General features: G+C 41.2%; 3 protein-coding genes across 3 annotated transcripts in view; 2 read left to right on the top strand and 1 right to left on the bottom strand.

The window, feature by feature from the left end:
• Positions 1 to 16: 16 nt before the first annotated feature.
• On the top strand, positions 17 to 6,658 carry larp7 (La ribonucleoprotein 7, transcriptional regulator). The gene is made up of 13 exons (XM_020630430.3): positions 17 to 107; positions 1,159 to 1,373; positions 1,461 to 1,561; positions 1,647 to 1,730; positions 1,943 to 2,107; positions 2,216 to 2,318; positions 2,418 to 2,726; positions 2,861 to 3,014; positions 3,133 to 3,302; positions 4,741 to 4,853; positions 5,051 to 5,210; positions 5,829 to 5,920; positions 6,211 to 6,658. Exons 2-13 carry the CDS (start codon positions 1,172 to 1,174, stop codon positions 6,286 to 6,288), a joined length of 1,731 nt encoding a protein of 576 aa, XP_020486086.2. The 5' UTR covers positions 17 to 107; positions 1,159 to 1,171; the 3' UTR covers positions 6,289 to 6,658.
• A 605-nt stretch (positions 6,659 to 7,263) lies between these two features.
• Positions 7,264 to 10,313, bottom strand: saxo2 (stabilizer of axonemal microtubules 2). Its single transcript, XM_020630549.2, has 4 exons — positions 10,016 to 10,313; positions 9,380 to 9,544; positions 9,061 to 9,212; positions 7,264 to 8,955 (listed from the first exon to the last, which is right to left on the bottom strand). The coding sequence occupies exons 1-4, from the start codon at positions 10,120 to 10,122 to the stop codon at positions 8,207 to 8,209; spliced, it is 1,173 nt and encodes a 390-aa protein (XP_020486205.2). The 5' UTR covers positions 10,123 to 10,313; the 3' UTR covers positions 7,264 to 8,206.
• Positions 10,314 to 13,885: 3,572 nt separating this feature from the next.
• The window catches only part of LOC109981630 (collagen alpha-1(XXV) chain), a 138,450-nt gene continuing 128,992 nt past the window's right edge, over positions 13,886 to 23,343 (top strand). The window contains exons 1-2 of the mRNA XM_065950229.1: positions 13,886 to 14,578; positions 14,754 to 14,823. Coding sequence (XP_065806301.1) covers positions 14,282 to 14,578; positions 14,754 to 14,823 — 367 coding nt within the window. The 5' untranslated portion in view covers positions 13,886 to 14,281. The remainder of the gene's footprint in view (positions 14,579 to 14,753; positions 14,824 to 23,343) is intronic.

The following is a 23,343-nucleotide window of genomic DNA, read 5'->3' on the forward strand; positions in this document are numbered from 1 at the left end:
CGGAAGTGTTAAAAACTGCTCGCTCTGATTGGCTGATTGTTGTCCGACGATTTTATCCTGCGACATGAAAGTGTCGTACTAGTGCCGTGTTCGTATGAAGTTAGCCGGTAAGCTATCGTCTTCTTTTATCTTTGTGCATGAAGCCCGTCAAACTTAATCGTTTCTTCACCTCTAATTAAGTCAGTTTTGTCAGTTCAATCATTGCTGAGTGGTTTAGAGGCTTTTGTAATGAAGTGGAGCGACGGTAGAATATTTAAAATGTCGCTTCCCGCGAATCGACATTTTAGCTTCAACAACTGTTTGCTAAATGCATTAATAATAATCCTCGATTCAAACAGGAGAGGATAACTTAGACTACTTAGTAGTGGATATATGTGATGCTTATCATGTTTACTACTGTCTACTCGTCGTTATATTGTATAGTTTCTGCTTATAATATGTCTACACTCATGCACTTTAACTTATGTCAATACTGTCCATTTACAACTCTGTTTCTGCACATTTACATTTAATTTTCATATTTAATTTACGACTCTGTTTCTGCACATTTACATTTAATTTTCATATTTAATTTACAACTCTGTTTTTGCACATTTACATTTAATTTTCATATTTAATTTACGACTCTGTTTTTGCACATTTACATTCAATCTTCCATATTCAATCTTCCTATTTAAGACTAGTAATGCTAAGTTAAATCCTGGTTGTATATATTCACATTCTTAGTTTTGATATTTTTAGTACTTATTTACTTTGTATTTAATATTATATTGTGTTTAGATTTGCTAACTTTGTGTTTTTTACTCATATTGTGTGTTTGGATAACCTGCTGCTGTAACGCCACAATTTCCAAGTTTGGGATCATTAAAGTAATTCTATTCTATTCTATTCTATACCTACTTCATCGATTGCATGTTTTAATCTTACTGAAGGGGCGTGTTTACTATGAAGCTGTGGGTCCTGCATTGTAGGATAAAAGCAAACAAGATTAGGTCTGGGATAGGGATCATAAATATTTTAAGCGATGTAGGGGTTGGTGAAAGGTTGTTTCATTTGTGTACATTATAATTGAGTTTGTTTGTTATTATCTTCTGCACAGCACGTTGGGTTTAAGAAGTTACTATTTGCTATGTGTACATTACCGTCCTTGTGTTGCAGTCTCACCCACAGGATGATCGACATAGAGAGAGGTGCTGCTGAGGCGAGCACCGACGAACCCAGCAGTAAGAGCAAGGACCTCGAGAAAAAGAAAAGGACCCGTGTGAAACATCTACTGGGTGATGTGAAGAAGCAAGTGGAGTTCTGGTTTGGAGATGTCAACCTTCACAAGGACCGCTTCCTGAGAAAACTCCTCGATGAGTCAGAGGACGGATGTAAGACTCTATAATGCACTCCAACATTCACATCTGACGTTGATTACAAGGTTATTTGAGTAAAAACTTGATGTTTTTGTCTTTAAGATCTTGACATATCTGTGTTGGCAAGCTTCAATCGAATGAAGACGCTGACAACGGACACAAAGCTGATCGCGAGAGCGCTGAAAAACTCATCTGTTGTCGAGGTAGTGTGAAGTGAATCTCTTGGAAAACTCTTAAATTAGTTTCTAATGAATGTACTCAACACACTTGGGTTCCTTTTCTTTTCAGGTTAACCTGGAAGGGAATAAAGTGAGGCGTCAGCTTCCTATCGGAGACGTACCAAATAACGTTGACAGCCGCACGGTCTATGTGGTAAAATAGTTATTTTCTACGTTTAAAGAATTAAATAAATGTTGATTTATTTTCTGGATGTTTATAAAGATTGTTTTTAAAGATTGATTATATATACAGAATAAACACCTTACATTTGCTTACACTTTTCTGCTCAATTTGAGAAATGCCTGCTAGAATAAATAATGTTGCACGATCCTAAAATAATAGATATTTCTTTCTTTTTTTTGCAGGAACTTTTGCCCAGGGATGTGGATCACAGCTGGGTCGAGAAAGTGTTCACAAAATGTGGGAATGTGGTTTATATCAGCATCCCTAGATACAAGAGCTCTGGTGACCCTAAGGGTTTTGCGTTTGTAGAGTTTGAGAATGAAGAACAAGCACAGAAAGCCATAGAGGTGATCACTTGAATTTGAATTTTTAACCGGGATATCTGACCACAGTAGTGTCAGGTTTTTGCTCTTTGGAGGAAAGAAACTCACAAAATATTTGGATGTTTGTAACAGATGCTGAACAACCCCCCTGAAGATGCTCCCAGGAAACCTGGGATTTTCCCTAAAACAAAGAACAGAAAGCCTCTGCCCCTGCCAGATGACATTCCCCCACCAGGTACAGTCATACATTTCTCTTACATCTTTGCTTCCCTGGATCATATGACAACATCGGTGCTATTTATTTAACAACTTGCACCCTTTGGAAACCCTCCAGGTGAAGAAGAGGAGAAGAAAAAGAAGAAGAAGAAGAAAAAGAAAGATGGCGCCAGCTTACAGACTTCAACTGAAGAATCCAAAGAGCAGGTGATGGAAGCAGAGCCCTCTGAGCAAAAGAGGAAGCGCTCAGCAGCTGCGGATTTGGATCCAGAGGTAGCCAACTCTCAGAAGACACCTGGGAAACTGTCGGATAAAAAAAGACGACGGTCGACCACAGCAGAGGGAAGTGAAAGTGAGCTGCCGTCAAAGATAAGGAGAGCAAGTGAAAGTGAAGGTGTGCAAAAGGAAAAGGATGTCACAAAGACGAGTAAGTTATTTTATCATCTTCTGCTCCATTCCAGGTCTAATTCATCTTCTTTTGCTTGTCCTCTCTCAAAACAAAGCTGCAATAAAACAAGTAGCATGTTGTGTAAACTGTGTCATTCCCATTGTTTTCTGTAGAAGCGCCTGCTCAAAGTGAAACAGAGAGGCGTGTTGAGGAAGGGAAAGAAAACATGGATGACTCCACAGTTAAAGCAAAGAGGAAGAGAAACAAGAAACACAAGGAGAAACTGAAAATCGAGGAGGAAGTCATCCCACTCCGGGTTCTATCGAAGTGAGATCAACATCCCTTTTTCTTTAATGCTGTCATCGTAATGATTACGTAAAAGAAAACCCCCTTTTCAAAATGTCATTTTTCTAACACAATGATTGTCTTCCTCTTTCGCGTGAAGGAAGGAGTGGCTGCTGCTGAAGGACGAGTATCTGATCTTGCAGAAGCGCAGCATGACTTCCCTAAAGAGGTGCATGACCAAGATATATCGCAAGGAGCCCAAGGTGCCAAAGGAGCACAAGGAGCACAAGAGACACGTGGAGACGGTCGATGATCCTCAAGATGGAAACAGTGAGTTCAGAATATAAAGACTAACAGCTGACTGTATAAATAAACACTAGTGGTGTTTTAAAAAGTTAAACTCTCTATAGAAAAAACATCTTTGACTCTGGATGATCAGCCATTCACAGTTTCATGCATATTCTTGTGTCCTTTGGGATTAATCTCTCTGTTGGCAGTCAGGTCAGAGGTGAATCATTTTTGTAGTCCAGTGTGATGAAAACGTGGCTGAAACTTGAACATTCTAAATAGGAGTGGGGATTTCCTGTGTAACACCACATGAAAAGCGATACCTAGCCCACGGTAGTCATAGTATGACGATCCAGTGACTCTGCAGAAGTCGGTGTATTGCTTCACAGTTTAACGATTACGTCACAGTGTCTGAAAAACTGAAGAGTAAAGTACGCCTCCTTAAAAAATCACTTCCATGAACATGTATTATTCAGAGCGTTGTTTGTGTCAGCTTCACAGAAGTAATAATAATAATAATAATAATAATAAAGTTTATTTGTATTGCGCTTTTCGCAGACAAAGGTCACAAAGTGCTTTACATCAACAAAAAACAACAACAGTATACATACAATGAAAGAAGGAAAAAATTTGACAGGAAATCTGTTTTGTGCCATATTTGTCATTTAAATTATACATAACGTGAGTCGGTGTGTATTTTAGAGGTCTACCAGAGGGAACAAAAAGGTTTAACCTGAATCCCTGTGTGACATTTTTCTATTGTGTTCAGTGATGCAGTTTATGTGCAGCTGTGTCGCTCTTTTATTACCGTCTGTTTCCACTTTGTAAAGTTTACTTTACTGCACTCCTACTAGCTGCACTACGGTAGTTGAGATCTCAGCCTGCAGTGAAAGTTGATAAGTACAGAAACCTCGTCTCTGGAGTCGTGCTTCCCACCTTCGCTCGTCACTCGTTCACTGAAACAGTATTCCACCGTTTGCTTTAAACACCATTATGACCTCAGGACGGAGAAGAGGTGGTACAAGTAGCGCTGCTAACTCCATCTGCGTCACTCGGTGGGTTTCCCAGCGTGCTGTTTTTGATGGGGGGGGCTGCTCTCACTGTAATGACGGTGCATGCCTCAGTTTACATGAGTACTTCGTTTGCACTGATACACAGAACACAGCCAACATTCTAGATTGAGTTATCAAGTCAGTACAACAATATATTGCCTTTTTGAAATTTTGTCCAACCCCTACTTCCTATAACGATGGAAGTATTTGTCCTGGAACTAGTTTCTACTAAATCCAGGACAAAGGGAAACGGTATGGACGTTAAAACATGACTCTAACTTCATAAGATCAACTTGTTGGTGAGTTTCTGATAAGATTTGACATCTTCAAACAGAAGCTAAAGATGCTTTTGGTCAGAACAATATTGCATTGTGTGGTTTGTTTGGCTGAATACTAACATTGATTTGTGTTTTGCTGTTTCCTTCTAGATGAGAAATGTAACAAAAGCGAGAAAGCGAATAACCACGGCCCTCAGTTTACCAGCGGTGTCATCATTAAGATCACAGACAGCAAGCCGCTACCACAGAGGAAGATCATCAAAGTACAGTATATGTTCCAGTGTCCAAGACTCTGTGTCATGCACATTTCCAACATGCCTTTAGATCACTACCAGTCTGTTCTACACTCACTGTAAAGTTGATCACAGCAGCTGGTGTACTTCTCGTTTATTAGCACATAGCGCAGTAAGATTATGAACTCGAGTGTAACTTGTGCTTCTTTGTGGATTACGTTGTGCAGGCTGCTCTGTGCAAGATCTCCCCGGTGGCGTACGTGGACATCCTAGAAGGAGACGCTGAGGGTCACATTCGCTTCCATAGCCCCGAGGAGGCTAAAGCCGTTAGCGACTTACGAGCAGAGCTACAGAAGGAACACAGCTGGAAGCTTGAGATCCTCTCAGGTATGAAGAAAACGTGTAGGGAGAATCATTTGAGCCTCTGTTGCTCTCCCGTTGAGGAGAAGATGTGGATGACTGAGCTGGCACTGTGGAGCTTTTTACATTATTGATGACTGGCAGAAATAATTTACTGTGACAGCGCCCGTCAGCTTGTCTCACGTTCAGTGCTTTTCAAAAATTTCCATCATCACAATTCCACCACAAACAGAGCTTAAAGAAGTGTTGATCACATGTTGTGTGACGATTTAACATGAGTAAGGGATGATGCCCGATGAGGTGTCAATTATCAGGAATTAATGGACGACGTGGAGGCCTACGTGTCAGACGGTTGCCTCCAGGAAGTAAAGAAAAGTAAATCATTATTATTATTAAAGTCGCTGAGTTTGCAGCCAGCTGATGCCAATGCCAGCAGAGTTTTAAAGGCTAGGGTTAGTGTTATGTTGCTATGGTTACTCTGCAGCGCATGCATTTGGAACAGTGAACAGACTTAACTGAAACTACTTCCCTAGGTGTCCATATGTCAAAAGTCAATGGACGCACACGTGACACCCTTCAGCCAATCAGAATAGAGTATTCACGCAGACCATGGTATAATGAACTTTCATTGAATGCGTCTCACAGGTGATCACGAACAAAGGTACTGGCAGAAGATCCTCGTGGACCGCCAAGGCAAGCTGAATCGTCCGAGGGAAAAGAAGCGAGGAACAGAGAAGGTGAGATCAACTAATTTATAACGTTTTGTTCATCGCTGACTTCATTCTGAGGTTGTACACAGCAGCTTTTTACTGCATGCTTTATTAGAATTCCATATTTAATGAGGTATTTAGGATATCAAATCCTGAAGAGATGTACACACATTCGGGATTGGAATGAAAGTAGCTTATACTGGACACGCCCATATAAGGATATGGACTAATATGTGAATGACATGTGCTCTGTACAGCTGAAGCAGATTGTTTATTTGCTTTCACATCTGATTTCTATTTCTCTTGTCACTCTGCAGCTCATATCCAAAGCAGAAAAAATCATCACTGCTCGAGCCAAAGAGGCTCATAAGCACATCCGTTTCCAAGAAGACTGAGCTCTGCTGAAACGAATGTAAATATTGAAGCACGTAGACGTCACATGATGTGATTTGAAGGGGACACGTTGTGTTAATTTGTTTTAAGCTCAAGAAGGACTAAATGGAATCTTGAACACGTATAAACTAGTTAAAATGTCCCCTTGTTTTTTATTTCTGCACTGGAGCCTCCAAGGTCATGTGGAATGCTACTTTGCATATTGAAAAAGATTTCTTTTTTTTGTTTTAATGAAGGGGAGAGTTTGTATAGGATGTAAATATGATCATTTGAAAGATCTCCCAGTCCAGTCATGAACAAGTCAGGGCATTTTCTTTTGAAGACGATTGCCTTTTTGGTTTTTAATAAAAAAACATCATTTGTTATTTCTTACACAGTCTTGCTTTTCTTTTGAGTTTCTGTGAGAGGAAGGAGGAACAACTCGCACCGACCTTCATGCAGTCTAATGCTGCAACGATACCACAATTATAAATCTCTATTTGATCCAAGTAGAAATCCAACAACACTTTTAACTTGTTTCGTTACCATGTCCACGGTAACAAAAACACAAGTCCTCAGTAGACATGAATGATATGAGAGGAAAATGTGATGCAGTGACATGGTTTAATATTGCATTAATGATATGCAGTACAAGAAATTAAAGTGCACATTAGCTAAAACTCTTTAAAGTGTAAGTGCCTGTCTGCTGTTCCTTATGAGAAACTAAACCTGTGTTTGCGGCATGTCCCTTCAGAAACCAAAAATAAATCCAGAAAGCAGATTTTTGTTCACCACTGAATTGGCACTGATTACTCGATAGGTAGCTGATAGTTTGCAGATGGCATCAAAACATTGTGAAAGCGTGACCGTTAAACCCAGGCCTCCATCCTTAAAAGTGAATGTGCATGCTGTGAGAAAAGCATCGCCTGTTTACATAAAATATTTCTTATATTTTCACAATGACTTGAACCCAAACCTGAAATTTGCAACAAACTCAGCTGTGCATCGTGTCTAAATTACACATATTGATAAAGTCAGGTTCTAAAACATTGCCTATGTATTTATGCATCTGCTCTCTGTCTGTAAGAGACGTAACCACCAGATGGACTTTAAAACTTCAGGATTTTCAGACCTGTGAAAATGAAGAGACCATAGATGCTCTCTCTTGTGATTGCTTTTGATTAAAGAATGACAATCTTTAGATTTAATTAAATTTCTGTACCTGTATCGATGTGCTATTGACTATTTAAAAAAAAAACCAAAAAAACAGATAGGGGCACCCAGGTTAGAATCTGACCTGTGGCTCCTTTCTGTCCTTCATATCTAGCTCTCTCTCTCTCGCTCTCGCTCTTTCTCTCGCTCGCTCTCTCTCTCTCTCTCACTCTACCATATTTCTGACTATCCACTGTCTTATTTCTCCAATAAAAGCATTAAAACCCCCAAAACAAACCTTTATTAAATAAAATAAAAGATTACATTGTTTTAAACAAGTGCTCTTAAAGTCACATTTTTTTAACTCTGTCACAACTGTGTTATTGTAAGTTATTGGTAGAGATAGAGGGCACAATCACGTCAAATGCTAAAACATGAGGTCTGAAAGCTGAGTCTTACTGCCTCTGTATGTATGTATAAATGTCCCTACTCACCATTTTCTAATGCATTGCACTATTAAAGATGTAGAAGTCCACATTTAGCTGTAACGTATTCCAAAGTGCTTCCTAAGCTGAATATGAAGCAGCTTCAATTAGTGATGACATAATCCTCTAAATGAGTGCTACTGCAGAGCATCAGTGACATGCTTGTAAGTATAAAAATAGCCGCTCTTACATAATCTTAGCTTCATTTATGGCTTTTATTGTTGTTAAAGGCAGAAACTACCTGAGGTAAAAGTGGCAGCAACGGCCGGAAATCCACCTGATCTCAAGAAAAACTTGAGTTTTTCTAGAAACCATGCCGCCAGAACCTCCTGGATTCTTCATTCCCGTTGGAGATGCATTCACAGCCGGAAGAAAATCCATTGTCAGCAGGAGTTGGAGTTTCCTTGGTGACGGGATAGTTGGAGTTACACACTCTAGTCTCGCACGGTTTAGATTGAGGGCTCAAAGGCTTTTGGTCGTTTTTGCAGATGTGTGCTGGCTCACATGAGCACACGGAGGCGGTGGACTTCTGCGGCGCATTCTGCTTTATTTTGTTAAAGGTTGGGAAGATTCTCGCTTTGTTCCAAGCTTTAAAGTCTTCCCTCATGGTGGTCGTTGTCTCCAGCGGCTCCTTGCTTTTCTCAAAGTTTTGCAGCGTTGGGAGGATTGACTTGGTGCGTGGACACTGATGTCCTTTGTAGTCCGCGTGTGTTGTGGACAGGAATTCCTCGCGATCCGATGATGGACTGGTCTTTTTGGCCGCGGCCTCTGAGAGAAGGTCTGAATTGGTTTGATTTGCAGGTTTCAAACTCTGAATCTTGGCCTGTGCTGAATGGGCGACGTAATCACACCTGTAGCTGGTCATGCGTTCAAATGGCTGTGACTTTGCCATCTCTCGGTCTGGCTTGGAGTCGGCGGCTACACAAACGGGGCCTTTCTCAAAGGAACCTTCTTTGGGAGCAGTGCTCGTGACCGATAGCCCTTGGTTGACCTTCAGGCTGTCACTGAGCTTAAAGGGCTGACGTTTGGTGACTTTCCACACTCTGAAATCATCTGGAAAGCAAGAGCAGTGAGAATGGATTTGGAACATGACGTACAATGTATTTGTTGTTTTAGATCTAAAATGCACGATACTGATGTGATGTGCAGACTGCTCACTCTGGTACACGGTCTTGTAGTCCTCTACTGTGGATGCTGTTTGTTTGGCTCCAACTGCACTGGCAGTTCTCTGGTTTTCTTTTGGTGGCAGCAGCGATGGTTCTTGGGGCTTGGGTGGAGTTTTTATCACCTTGTGGGCCACATAGAAAGCTCTGAAACGCAAAGTTATGACGAGTGAGTTGTACTTGAATGACACTATTATTTGGTTTGTATGGAACGAGAGCGAGCACAAGGCGTCATGATTCTGCCTCACCAAGACAGGAACATCTTCAGAGTGTGTCATTAATGCGTCTAGTGAGATAAACACTTTGGATCTCACCTACAGGTGGTCACATCCGCAGCAGTCCCCTTCAATGCATGGTACGGGTTTTTCGGCGTGGTGGTTGTGACCATGGCCTTGTAGCAGTGAGGGGGACGGTACCGTTCTTGATACTCTGTGGTCATGAGGGCCCGAGTGTGGGTTCTCTGAGAGCCCAACATATTCCTGTAAATGGTGGAAAAGTAACTTTACACAACTTCAACAACACTGGAGTGACGCTTTAACCTTTGTAAGACATACGGAGGAAAGTAAACAATAAAGGTTCTGAAAATCATTCAGAGGAAGACAAAAGATAAAAGGCTTAAGGTAAACAAAACACAGACATCTTTGGCATCTCACACAAAGGTAACATTTCATGTAAAACCTGCAAAGTTGTAATTGACAGCTTTACAACATACACAATCAGCATAGGCTAAACCCTTTCAGGCGTAAGCTGATCACACATTTTGGCAGATGCATCATATTCAACATCCTGCAACCCAAGTCCCAGAATTTCATTAAAAATATTAATGTAACATTTAAAAAACAAACAAACAAACAAACAAAAAAAAAAAAACAAGCAAGCATTTTATGTTCTCTTCAATAAAAGCCGTCAAAAAAGATCCGTCCATCATGTAAATAAACACATGAGCTCACCTCATTGATGCTCCTTGTTGGTGGTCGGTGGGCTGGGTGATTTGCCCCCTCAAACTTTTGGGCTCCATCTCTCTTCCAGCTCCCCCTACTCTCGTCGGAGTCCTCATGCTGGAGAGCTTGTGGTAAACCTGCTCTCTGACTGTTCTACGGCAGGCCTACAGAGTCTAAATTATTGACTGGAGGACGAACACGGGGTGTGTGTGTGTGTTGAACGAGAGTAGCACGCAGCGGCCGACAGCGTCTAAAAATAACCATCAGTGGATTACTCAGTGATGCGGGCCGGTTGTCAAGGCGAGGACGCCGCTCGTGATGAAGCACTTTTTTTAAGCGACAAACCAGAATTCTAAAAATAATGTGACAATTTAACAAAGTGGACGAGGGACTTGTGGGAGGGGGGTGGGTGTGTGTGTGTGTGTGTGTGTGTGTGGGGGGGGTTGTTAAATTGCATGTTTCATATTTCTAACTCGCTTTCACTGTGTATTTTTTTTTTTAACATGCTGAATATGCAACACAGTTGGAGTCGTGCATGCTGCAACGTGACTCAGTCCCAGGAGTCCATCTGTCACTTTGTACTCATGTCCAAAAAGAGTGAGAGAGAGAGAGAGAGAGAGAGAGGGGGGGGGATTTAAAGCCACACATGCACACACAAACAAAAACAAAATGAAAAAGGATGTTGTCAGGGGGGTTTTGACTACGCACTAATGATAAATTATGGACGATTCTGTCCACAAAATCGAGTGCCTTGCAAAATGTGTCCACTAGATGGCGTCCAAAGCTTTTTTTTTTTTTTAAAAGACTGCAAAAAAACCTCAATTAAATATGTTTTTTTTTTATGGCACCTACATTTAAAAAATAAATACTCAACGCTGAAAATGCAATAGATGTTGATACATTTTTAAACTTAAAATGCTAAAAAATGTATATATTTTTAGGCTTTTGTCAAATTATAACAGAACCAGAGTTAGAGCATGTAGTACTACTTCACAACCAGGCCTGTATACATATGGCCTATTCAGTGGTATATAACTAGAAAGGAAACAAAAACACGGTGTAGATGGAGGGCTCAACTGCAAGAATAAAGGAGATTTAGGCCTACTGATCCCAAATGAATAGAATGCATATAGCAATAAAACAGAACTCCAATAAAGAGAAGAAATACATTTATTAAATGAAAAATATTTCAGACATAAAGAATCATTTTCTTTATGTTCAGTGCTTTGCAAGCTGCCATTGTGCGTCTCACTGACTTAAAGCTCCTGTGAGGAACTTTCAGTGTACTGCGATCTCGGTTTGCTGATCGTGTGTAATTAGTGTTTGCTGATGAACAATCTCATCCTGCCATCTCTTAAAAGTCAAATGTTCCACTCACTGTGAATATAAGCTGTGGAAAATGTAAACAAAGGCTGTTTCTGCAGCATGCTGTAATCCACTTCATCTGTCACCTACCCCCTGGCAGTGATTTCAAGCGTTAATAACAGATATGAAGAAATGATCTAACTGGTCACTGATGTTCTTGTTTGCTTTCGTAGATCATAAAAAGGCATCGTTTTATAGTTTGTCTGTTTCTTAACCAGCTTACAACCCCTCACATGATCTTTAAATGTATAGAGGGATACAACCTTGTTCTGTACTCTTAAAATACCCAACCAAAGGAAAGCTGCACTCATCGTCACACAGTCAAGTCTACACGAGCAGAGTATAATAGAGATGTGTCGCTCACTCTATGAGATGATTCCCCCCCCCCGCCCCCCCCCCCCCCTTTTTGTTGTTATTTAGTACATGACAGAATGAAGGGATGATCTTTTCTCCACTCTGCACGGTCACAGGCACACCACAGTATAATACCATAATGTATTATACCAAGCATCATGTAAAATGGGGTTAATTCTGGAAATTATACGATTTAGTAAAGTATAGTATAATACTTACAAGGAATCATTTCAGTACAGTACAGTGCATTGCACACATATCGGTGTCAATCATAGACCAAAAACAATACTACATTTGACAGATTTAATAAAAGCCAAATTGTTGCCAAATGCTGTTTGGGAGCTCTTCTTGCTGAGCTGAGCCAAAAGACCAGGATCACTAAAAAGAGCCGGTATGTCCATGGTATCATCACTGGAGCAAAAAGTAAAAAGCCCCATTACAAACTAGGTAGTGATTTTAAACTGTAATCCGTACTTTAACAATATTCTACAACATCACCTATTCATTTTAAGGATCTGCTGAAGTCAGATCTTTATTGAAGAGATACTTCAAATTAACTTGTGATGATTTATTACTAGCCCAAAGATCTTTAGTACTTCCCTTTACACTAAAACCAAAAGAGTGAATAAGCTACCTTAAGTTATCTCATGTTTACTTTGTTGATCAAATTATTCATTGATTTTTTTGTTTTTGTTTTTGTAGTCTTGCTCATTTTTGTCAGTTGTCAGTTTTGAAACTTGTTAGTCTTGTTGTGAAGCAGTTTGAGCTGCATGATATTCACATTACATGGTCATGTTGAAACTCAAGGGTTGGACCTTTTGCCCCATATAGCTTTTATAAAAGCTTTATGCCCTCAAATCTCTTGAGTGTTAGGATCATGCCCTCTTAATGAAAAGCATTATGAGTTTTTACACTCTTATGCAACACAACAATAACTTTAGTCCACTACTGCCTCTAACTAATGCATTTCAAGTGGTTAAGGATCGCCCCGTGTTAATGACTGTATGTTTACTTCACTCTGAGCTCTCCATCTTTCTCTTTCCTTCTGAGTGATTTGGAGTGAAGATGCATTAAAAAGCCAAGAGGCTGGAGAAGTCAGGAGTCTGCTGAGGTTTATGGATATTTGAAGCCCTTTCCCATTAAGTATTACTGACTGCATACGAAAAATTTCTGCTTTATTTCTGACTGCATATGAAAATTGACTGCTCTCTTCAGTGACATCGTGCACCGAAAAAAAATCATCTCTGCATTTTGAAATGATGGAACAGGGTTAGAGGATAGATGTTGATCATGCTCTTCATAAAATATGGATTAAAAGAAGCTCAAATTGAGAGCAACAGTCTCCAAAATAAATGTACAGAGCATCCTTCAGCGTCAGTGCATTACCAGCTGCACTGATCTCAGATAGCTGTGCTGAAGATGAGTGCATACACAAGGTTATCATTCGGTCGTTTAAACATAGTCTTATGTAATGAGAGTGGATAAGGGTTAGATTTAAAGTTGAAGTATGTTCAGGCAAATTGCCCACATCGATGTTTTTTTATACCCCCATCATGACAACCTCAAATGAGAAATCAATGCATCAAACACAGTGGGCACACTGTGGGGTCACCAAACGCCTCCATCTCTTTTAGAGACGCGTTGATGTGCTTTGTAACTCCCTTTTCCCCACTTGATGTCTATTAAACAGCCTCAAAATATAATGCTATTTTCACGCCATTAAACGTTTCAGTAAGTCCCTGTACCCGGCCACACCTTTGAAATAGAACTTTCCAGATTAGTGTGCGCTTTTACGCAGCGTCATGACCAAAACAAAACCAAACAAACTACAAAAGTAAACATGCCCACACGTTGGCTCAATGATATGTCCTTCCAATGAAGTCACACCAACATTTCATTAATGATTATTGCCTTTATTGTCTCGCTTTCTTGCCTGGTTTTACAGTAAGCCATGTTAAGTTTAAACAAAATGCGTCTTTACGCAGCGGTCCGTCTTTGTCAAACCAGGGATATGAAAGTGATTCTATATATTTGCACATCATGGCAATCGTAATGCGACTGCAAGAGCTCGAAGGGAGCGGGTCAATAAATTATGTTAATCAGTCCGGGCAGATTGGAGGCGTGTAGTTGCCATAATGAGGGGGAGCACGCCTGCACAGTGGAAAAGCTCCGAGCGGTAAAGCTGTCTCCACTGCACGCGCGCGCTGCCTTCTATTTCCCCAGTCTCTCTTTCTACTTTATTGTGCATATATAGCGCGTTTCCTCTGCAGCAGACTACTGTGCAAGGCTCGGCGCAACAAGTTTGCTCGAGCCCCCCACGACGCGCCCGTCAGACAGGTTGACTTTGCTTTTGGTTGGAGCGGAGTAGAGCGCCTCTCTTTTTGGTCGCTGTCACCACAAAGTCACACTGCACGTGAACGCGGCGTCGCAGAACCTCTCTCACACACTCTCTCTCACACACACACACACACACTTTCTCGCAGAACAGTGTGCCATAAATTCGCGACTCCGCGCCAGATGCAGTTCGCTCCCAGCGGCGCGTGTAGTTGTAGTTAAATGGAGATCGCGGAGGCAAGAGGAGCATCTTCGTGCGTGGAGAAAATGGAGAAAGAAGTGGCGCCTCAGAAGCGACAATATCACCGCGCAACAGTGCTGAACATATTCTCATCTTTATTTTCGGTGGCGTCCATCGCCTTCTGCGTTCTTCTGACCATTAACTCAGCTGATATCAAGAACCGGGTTTTGGATTTGGAGAGTGGGAATGGCGAGCACACCTTCATCCGTGCCCCGGGTTACTCCATGGATGATTTTAATTCACTCATTGAACAAAGAGTGGACCAGCTGCTCTCTCAGGTAAGATTTGCTTGTGCACTTTTGATTTTGATTTTTTTGTTTCATTTTCCTACTTAGTTGCCCCTAAACCTGCAAACTGTCAGTGAACATCCACAACAGAACCCCCCCGATATATTGATTTCATTGAAAGCCACATGTGCGTGTGAATGAAAATGCCTTTCTTTCAAAATTTCAGCGCTCCTATGAAAATTTTGTCAAGATTCGGACTGCCAGACAAGCAGCAGCTGAATGCAACTGCCCCCCAGGTAAGGAAAACTCATTCTCCTGCTGTCTGTTGGTGTGTGAGACACTGGATTGGCCTCCAGCTTCTGTTTGCAGAGTTGTATAAAAGAATGAATGGAAGCTGACTGAACAGGTCCTTAGTTTATTTTCATTGACACAGATGACCCATGGCAGCTTGCCTGGATTGCGTTGATAGTGTTCTAGAGGGAAGAAGGGGGGGGGGGGGGGTCCAGTGTGAAGGATGCACACAGCTGACCGTCTATAACACTTAACAGAAAGAAAGGCATTTAACAGGGGGTCTATACATAGAGGCGCTGAGAGGTTGTTTGACTTGTGATGTTGCCTGCTCACTTGCCCTCTCCGAGGTAGAAAAAAAAAACCCTCTTGAAATTCACTTTTCCCGCCAGTAGATGGAAACATTTATTCCTTCAGTGTTGGTCAGCATTCTGGGATGGAGTCAAGGTTGGGTTAGTCAGTGCATCAGAGAGGGATGTTGGAGGAAATTCACAACACTATTATTGGCTGTAATCACTTTTATTCATACCACAGCATTAACTGCTGTGCACTGTATTATTTGGGGAAAAAAATGTTGCTTTCTAGATTGAAATCTGCAGTAAGACAGATGTGAAATGAGATATTTTGCTATTTGAAATACTCCAGCAGGTTTCAGCTTCTATCAGGTGTAATGTAAAGTTTAGATACTTGTGTAGAGTTTGAGTTCGGAGTCCATTCATGCTTTCCTCCTTGATGTGCATCTAAGGCTTTGTAACAGATAAAGGCTTTAAATCTCCAGTTATTGTACCACATAGGGTCATTGTTTTTTCACTCAGTTAGCTCAACAAATTGAAATACCTCAAATTACTTCTTTACTTCAAACAGCAGTGAGGACATCGTATTTCTGATCCACCTTGTACAGTAGTAGAACTCACTAATGCCTACATTTGCCACTTTTAATCTGTGTACTGTCAGAATGTCACCAGGTCACAGAGGTAAAGCAGGTAATAAAAAAATACCCCCATTGTAGTCCATAGACTCATCAGTTTATCATTTAGCCTGTGTCAGCAAAGTGAGTTTAAGCAAACAGTTTAAAGTTGGGCTTTTCTTATCTCATAAAAAGTAGATAATTTGAAATCCTTGCTTTTCTCTTGGCAACAAGGACATCAGTCCATGTTGCATTTGCACCAGACATGCTTCAACTGTTTGCTTGTAGCATTTTTTCGGCTTAAGCCCCATAAAGAATGTCAACAAGGTCAGTGACAATCAGAACCGCAAAAGCAGTCCTTTGATTTTCTGCTCTCTCCCATAAAAACATGTCTCTCATAGTAATAACTCCAATAACTCTCTCAGTGTGAAAATGACCCTTTTCATGTCTGTGCTGAACCACTGTACTGCAAGGAACTGACATGAGTATTTAAAGTTTGATGAAGAGGGATCTGTGTGCATCACATCCTCAGTCAACCCCCAGCTGGAACTACAGTAAGTGTGAACAAACTGTGGGTGACCTCTTTGAAAGAGACATAGCGGGGATGTTGTACAGTGCAGCCTTGTGTGATGGATGTTTGGATGGACAAACAGGTGGGGTCTGTTCACTGCTGGATTAAAGTGGTTTTCAGTGTAGTGGTCAACCCTCGCTTTAGGCAGGTTCTGCTCTGTTGATCTCTGACCTCTCTTGGGTGAAACCAAAAAATGACTCTCCATTCCAACAAAATGACACATTAGAATATTATAAATCTGTCATAATTAAACACACATGGAGAAAATGAATCAGAAGAGTGAAAGTGAATTTCCTTAAAGACTAATACAACGTGGTTTATCAATTGTGAATGACTCATCTGCTGAATTACAGAGCCAGGAGTAGTATTACTCTCTCTGTTCTTAATCGTTATCATATGCTGGCCATTTATTTTCACGCATTACATTTCTGTCAAGGGCAAAGATATAACAACAAAAGCTTTTCATATCAAATGAAGCGTGAAAACTCTAAAACTAAGGCGGTGGGCTTCATCTCAGAAACTGGCCCTCTCAAATGTTTTTGTCCGGTGCTTATTCCACAGCGTCTCCATAGATGGCTGAATAAAAAACACATACATCGTCTGTAAACTTTGAAGACAACATTGTGTTTAATATTGTTGTATTCATGTAGTGCAAGTGATTTACACATGCAACTTCTACCATATTTTGTTGAATGCTAAGAAGGCGCAAGGCTTTTTCAGGCCAAATATCTTCATACCCCATGAATGCTGAATGGGTTCACTCAATATTTATCCTCTCCCCTGTCTAAGAGACAGCCCCTGGCTCTGATGTGGCTTTTTTTTTTCTTTCTTCGAGGGGAGGAACGTAATGTGCTTTTCACAGTCTTCACTTTATTGCTGTCAAAGAAGATGGAGTAGTTGCAAAGACAGCGCAATGGTCCATAGCTGGAGGATATTTTATAGGTTGCTTCTGAATCAGAGGGAGTTCGTAACATCTTTATCAAAGAAAGTCCGACTAGAACTTAAAGTACGTTTTATTCATGCTGATGTAGTCCTCGGTTAAAGAAGATGAAGCTTCTTTTATGGTGTGATTTGTCATTCTAACAGTGTCTGGTTTACTAACTTTTAGCTTCTGATCACATTTTCTAACTTGGGCTTGAATCTAATGGCAATGGTTGTTTGAAAGCTCATCCACTTTGTTACCATCTGAAACATATCAATAATTTCTCGATCAATTGCCATGACACTTTCGTTCCACACGATCATGGCCGCAACTTTTTCGGATCCCTAAACTATTCCTCTAGTGTAGCACAAACAGCACGTTAACATTTGTAGCATATTGTGCCCAGAGCATCAACCCTGCTGACTTTAAGTTATCATCCAACTTTTGCTTCGGTGCCTCCATGGAATTATTATTTTTTGTGTCTGTGTGTGTGAAATATCTTTACAGCCACTGGTTTGGTATAAATTATGTTGTCCAGACTTTCATGGTCCTTAGATGATGAATATCTTGTCTTTAACTTTGTTTATGGCTCGATCAGTACGTTTACTTTACTCTTTTCGTAAAATGCCTGGACAACTTTGTTGCGCACATATTCCAACATGAACTATTTCGCTGAATGATTCCTACTGGCTTCAGGCATCCAACTTCTCTATGAGATTGATCTTTTTGTTTTTTAGTGAAATATTATTACATCTAATGGATAGGACAAATACGTATGAAGACATTCATGATCCCCAGAGGAGTAGGCCAACATTTATTTTCTGATCCCTGAATAGTCTCAGGTCTATGGGGAAAAGAAAACCCACCAAACCAAGGAAAAGTCTGAAGTCACACCCACTCAGTCTACCACACTGTGAGACGAGCCTCCTCCTAATAATTGCTTCAGCATTGGGGGAAGTTTTCTTTTCATTTTTTTTCTGTATACCTTTTCCTCCTCTGGGATCTGCATTCCAAGCAGGGCCTGTTGTTTAATGGCACCATCATAAAATGTGCTGTCAGCAAGCACTGGTGCTTTGCTCCATCCCTGTTTACTCACCCATACGCCTCAAACCCCCTCTCACCTACACCCCCCTGCACTCTGCAGCATTTCTTGAAGTTAACGCTTCAAAAGAGCTGGAAGCTAAACAGCCACAGTGCTCTTGAGAGAACAACAACATACAAATTGTAATGTGCGAGATTTTGGTGTTCCCTTACTAAACACCCGCTGCTTGATGTCAAGGGTAAAGGGGTAGCAGAGGGTCGCATCAGCTGTTATGGATTAAGATTTTAAGATACAACCAGAAGTAGATGCAGCCATATCTGTTTGGCTTGCGTTGCAGATCTATATTTGATTCACTTAAACGCGCAGTATGTTAATTTCACCACCAGGGGGCTCTCAATCAAGTTAATAACAGAAGATGACTTTGATGCTGCCGGGGAATCGTGGGAGTGATTCTCTCTGCTACTCCACCCTCATCCTGATGAAAACAAACTCCAATTGACCGTATAGTTGAGACGAACAGGCAAAACCGACCTGAGGAAGAGAATATATTTTCCAACGAGCTAATATATCCAAGAATACATTACTTTACTTATCACAGCAGCACATACAGCAACAGTACGGCAGCTTTCACTAGCAGCTCCAGCTTCCTTGTCTAGTGATCTCTGACGTAACATCCAGTGTTTCCATGGAAACAATAAACATGTCTTGTCTGTCATGGTGGCTGTTGTGACAATACTGTTAAAACTATAAAATTAAGGATTTATCTGGCTTTGATAACTGTTGAAAATATTTGAGGTAATGTAAGTAAATATATTGAGGTGTAAAAATTTGACATATTGTATCTTTAAGCAAGGGAAATCTACAAACACACAAACCCACAAAAATCTCTACGTAATTATCTCCTTTTCAACGTTTTGTTTCCAATCTGGGTTACAGCCCCCTCTCTTTCCACCATTTACAAACTGTATAATCCCAACGGCCTGATACATTTACAGTTGTGCCAATCCCCTCAGTTATCCTCAACAAAGTGAGTAACTGGTAATTAATCACTGACAGCTTTTGAATTTAGCCCTCTGTGTGGTTTGGTGCTGGGAGGTGGCCTAATGGCCATGTAATTACTGAGTGCTAGGTAAAGCTAAGCAGACTTCCAGGTAGCCACTGCTGCCAGCTGCTTCTGGTTACTTGCGTCAGGTTAGGCTGCCTTTGAGAGAGCGTGAGGCCGGAGACAAAAGATGAAGCCTGGGAAGCCATGCCTGCAGGCAACTGTGAATGAGCAATTACGATTTTGAGTGCTGCTAAATTGCTTTACAGGATATCTGCATGTAAAGCATGAGTGTAATGTACTCAAAGCAGTGAATAACATCTTGCAGGGATTGTTTTGTGAATGAAAAGAACAACCTATTGACTTAGATTTGACATTTGTCCCAAAAGATTAACATGACGTATTTTATCAGTGGTGCATTTGCCCTGATTTTCAATCTCACACAAGGTTTATTATAAAGGGCAGGATGCTGGAAATAGCCCAGATGGTCTCTTTTATACCTTTGACACAGCACTTTTTATGGGGGATGATGAGGCATGCCAGCTCAAAGCACTGGTAATGACTGTGAGGCTTGAAAGGGAGGCTTACTTTTTCTCCTCTTTACTATACATTAACCTGAGGGGACACTCTGAATGGGGAGGAGATGACATGATTTTTATATGAGGGATGTCACAACAGAAGGAGGTGGAAGAACCTCAGGCTCAGGGACAGAGCCGAAAGAATGTGAGTGAGTTGAAATGCTCGTGCCTAATGGCTCGTCTCACGTGTCCTTGAACATTTCCTGGCGGCGGTCCTCTAGCGTCATTTTGTGTGGAATAAAGTAGGAAGCTTGGAGATCCTGTCTTGGCTGCTTCTACTATTACTACTTGGAGGTAAATGAAGGGGTTTCCATCACCGCAACATAGCGGCACACCCCACAATTGAATAAAACGATTGTCTCCCCTTTTTGCCTGACATGAATTTACTTGAAAAATGTGCTGTGCTTTTAATGCAATCAATATCTTGCCTGTAGAGTTCATTGTTCTCGATGGACCACCGAAGTATACATTTGGACAAAAAGATTAAAACTGTTCCAAGGTTGATTGAAATTATTCTGATTTTGGTTTTGTTCCTTTCTTATATAAGCTCTTTGTCAATGGATGTCACCCAAATGGTTGACCTACAGTTGATTGCTGCCTTAAAGCCATTTTTTGTCTCTACTCAGGCGTGTATTTTGAAGGAGTATTCTTTGAAGCACATCAGTTTTCTTGTTTGCTTCTGTAAATGCTTTCTTTGCTTTCCTGCTTGGGGGTACATTTTTCGGTTAAATATTGTAAAAAATGATTAAAAGGCATCTGTAAGCCTGGCACGTATCTGTGTGTCTGTACCTTCAAGGGGCATTTGGCTGTGGTGATACGGCATCATCCCCCCCCTGCTTATATAGGGGGGATGATGAAGGAGGGGGGAATCGTTACTGTTTGATGCTCATTCTCTCTTCAGATTCAGCGCTCCTCTGTCAGAGCTGGGTGGCAAATCCTGCACAAAAGACAGCTCACAAACCCTCTGCCTCATTTGCTGGGTGCCCTCTGACACTGGATTGAAAGTCCCAGTCATCTTCCTACTGAAGTCTCCTTTGTGATGTCTTAAGTCCAACCTTCCCTTCACAAACCCACAACTCATCCATGACTTTCCAACAGTCAAAGAGACTTTTAAGAGACGAGGGGGATCTTTTCTTACATGACCCCTTTGTGAAACAGCTGGTCCACTGTTCAGTATGGTGATTTTCTTATCACTGCAGTGGCCATTGCAAAGTTTGAGGATTTTTTTTCCTCTCTGTGCTTTGACCTCTAGAGGCCCCATGGTGCTGGTTTCCCATCCTGGGGTACCGGCGTTATTTATCTCTCTTCCTATCAAGATAGTCTAGGCTAATCTCTTTGTACTTATTCTGCGCGTGGGATCAGATTTCGGAATTGGAGGTGTATTGGTTGACATTTTTAGTACAAGTAGCATCGTCCACTAGCGCTTCACTGGATTTGGCATGGTGAGAGCAAACGTTGTGGATCACAATTGGCCATAATGCAATTCCAAGACCAATTGAGCCCAGTTCTGCGCAGGTTTCCTATCTGTCAAAAAAGTTTGTCCTTGCTCCCGTTGCCCCTTGCTTACCCATGGTGGATTTGTGTTGGGTCTCTGTAACGTAGGGTTTAAACCGGCTCTATATGTTAAGTGTCATAGATCACTTTTCTTATGATATGATGCTGCGAAGAAGAAAGTGATCGATGTGCACAAGGATCCATACGCAGAATGGTGTAAGGATGGCATTTCCGCAAATGGTTAACATTATTTTACTGAGCCATTGGTGGTGACATTTCATGATAAACTTCAATACAGCAACAAAAGTAGTGAGAAGAAGACTACATAACAGTAAAAAAAAAAAAGTGTTAACAATGTAAGGTTTAAAACGGTTTTATAAATTGACCTGCACATGTTTTGAATGAGGAAAGAAATGAACACAATTGTTTTATTTTGTATTTATTTTACCAGCATCCAGAAAAAAAACTCTTGACATATCCCGTAAGTAATTTGAAGTATTGTTGGTAAGATGATAGCAAAATATCTAAAGCAAACTATATTTTACATGTTTTTGAGGATTTAGACCCCAATTTAGCCCCCAGTGCCAATCTGCATGAAACATTAATTTAATTTGTTTTGAATGAAAGGAGTATTTTCTTTTCATCAATTTCAAATCACTAATAAAGCACTGTGATGCCAGTGTTCACTCGTGTCATGAAAACTCTCCAGACGGGCAAAGCAAACTAGGCACCCCTGAGGCGCTCCCCACATGCTCTCTTACCCCCCTCCCTCCCATCGCCTGTGGCTTTGCGCCCCAGGCCTCTCAGCCCTAGCAGGCATGGAGGATGGGGGGGTGGGGGTGAGGGGCACAGATGCTGCTGCTCTGTACTCCATCAGTCTAATAAGAACAGGCACTACAAATAAAACAGGCTGGTGTGCAAAAAGTCAGTGGGACATGCCACGGCAGGAAGCTATAATTTCGCCAGCGTGTGCCTGACATGCAAACTATAGTTACTACGATCTCGCCACTGTTGATTTGTATCCATAAAAAATATCTGTCTTTAATTTTTAAAACCATGCAAGGCCGGTGTTTGCTGAGTTTGTTTATTTTTAAGTCTGTGTGTGCATCATTTAGTCTAAGGTCCATGGACTTCAGCGCAGAATTGGCAGAGCCTCAAACAGATTCCAAGATCTCAGGACATTTTTCCCTGATTGTGTCTTCATAGAAATTTTAGGTTAAAAGTCCCCAAAAGTCAGGTAAAATAAGCATCTTGTAGTTCCCTAAGATTTCATGTTACTCTTCTTTCCATAAAATAAATACAACAATACAATGCAAACCCGTTTTCTGACACCCAAAATCACTTTTGTACAGCCCGTTGTCCATCTCTAAGATGACGCTGACTGATTGAGATGTCATTTTCGAGATTTAAAACAAACAAATCAATTTAAGTCCCACCTTCTCATTGTTAGTAATCCTTTCAGAGTATGTACTTATGGTGGTTACTAAAGTGTTTATCAGAGCTAACATTTTGGAAAGCCCTCTTTTCAATTTTCAAACCCCTATGTCCCAGCATAAACGAGCAAGAAATCCCTCAAAGACAGCAGGGATTCAGGCGACTTCTCAGAGTGGAAAAAGTGATGGCGGCGAGCTGGGCTTGCCCAGAGGCTGACCAGATGTTGTATGATTCTAGACTCCCCCGGCATGCACCAAGAGGTTGGAGTCCAAATGGTTGCATTACTCCGCTGGTGTTTCTTGTCCACTGGGCTAAACACCAGTTGACGTCCAGTATGTTTGCCATTTTTCAGCCACTAGCCCCCCAGTTCCATGCTCAGTCTAAGAACCTTGCTTGAGATCTTGTTGGCTTGTTGGACGCCCCCCTCCTTGCCACTACACACCAGGGAACTTGCAGTTTGCCAACCACCTCTTCCTTTGCAAAGCTGTGCTAAATATGACATGAAATATGAGTTGTGTCGTAGATCTGAGAAGGCAAT

Source organism: Labrus bergylta, chromosome 22 (genome assembly GCF_963930695.1).
Source record: "Labrus bergylta chromosome 22, fLabBer1.1, whole genome shotgun sequence".
Taxonomy (NCBI): domain Eukaryota; kingdom Metazoa; phylum Chordata; class Actinopteri; order Labriformes; family Labridae; genus Labrus; species Labrus bergylta.

Coding starts and splice junctions, on each gene's coding strand:
- larp7 (XM_020630430.3), top strand. CDS start 1,172: ATGATCGACATAGAGAGAGGTGCTGCTGAGGCGAGCACCGACGAACCC. Junction 3,303..4,740: donor TGATCCTCAAGATGGAAACA/GTGAGTTCAGAA, acceptor GTTTCCTTCTAG/ATGAGAAATGTAACAAAAGC. Junction 5,921..6,210: donor AGAAGCGAGGAACAGAGAAG/GTGAGATCAACT, acceptor GTCACTCTGCAG/CTCATATCCAAAGCAGAAAA.
- saxo2 (XM_020630549.2), bottom strand. CDS start 10,122: ATGAGGACTCCGACGAGAGTAGGGGGAGCTGGAAGAGAGATGGAGCCC. Junction 9,545..10,015: donor CAACAAGGAGCATCAATGAG/GTGAGCTCATGT, acceptor CACCATTTACAG/GAATATGTTGGGCTCTCAGA. Junction 8,956..9,060: donor CTACAAGACCGTGTACCAGA/GTGAGCAGTCTG, acceptor CTTGCTTTCCAG/ATGATTTCAGAGTGTGGAAA.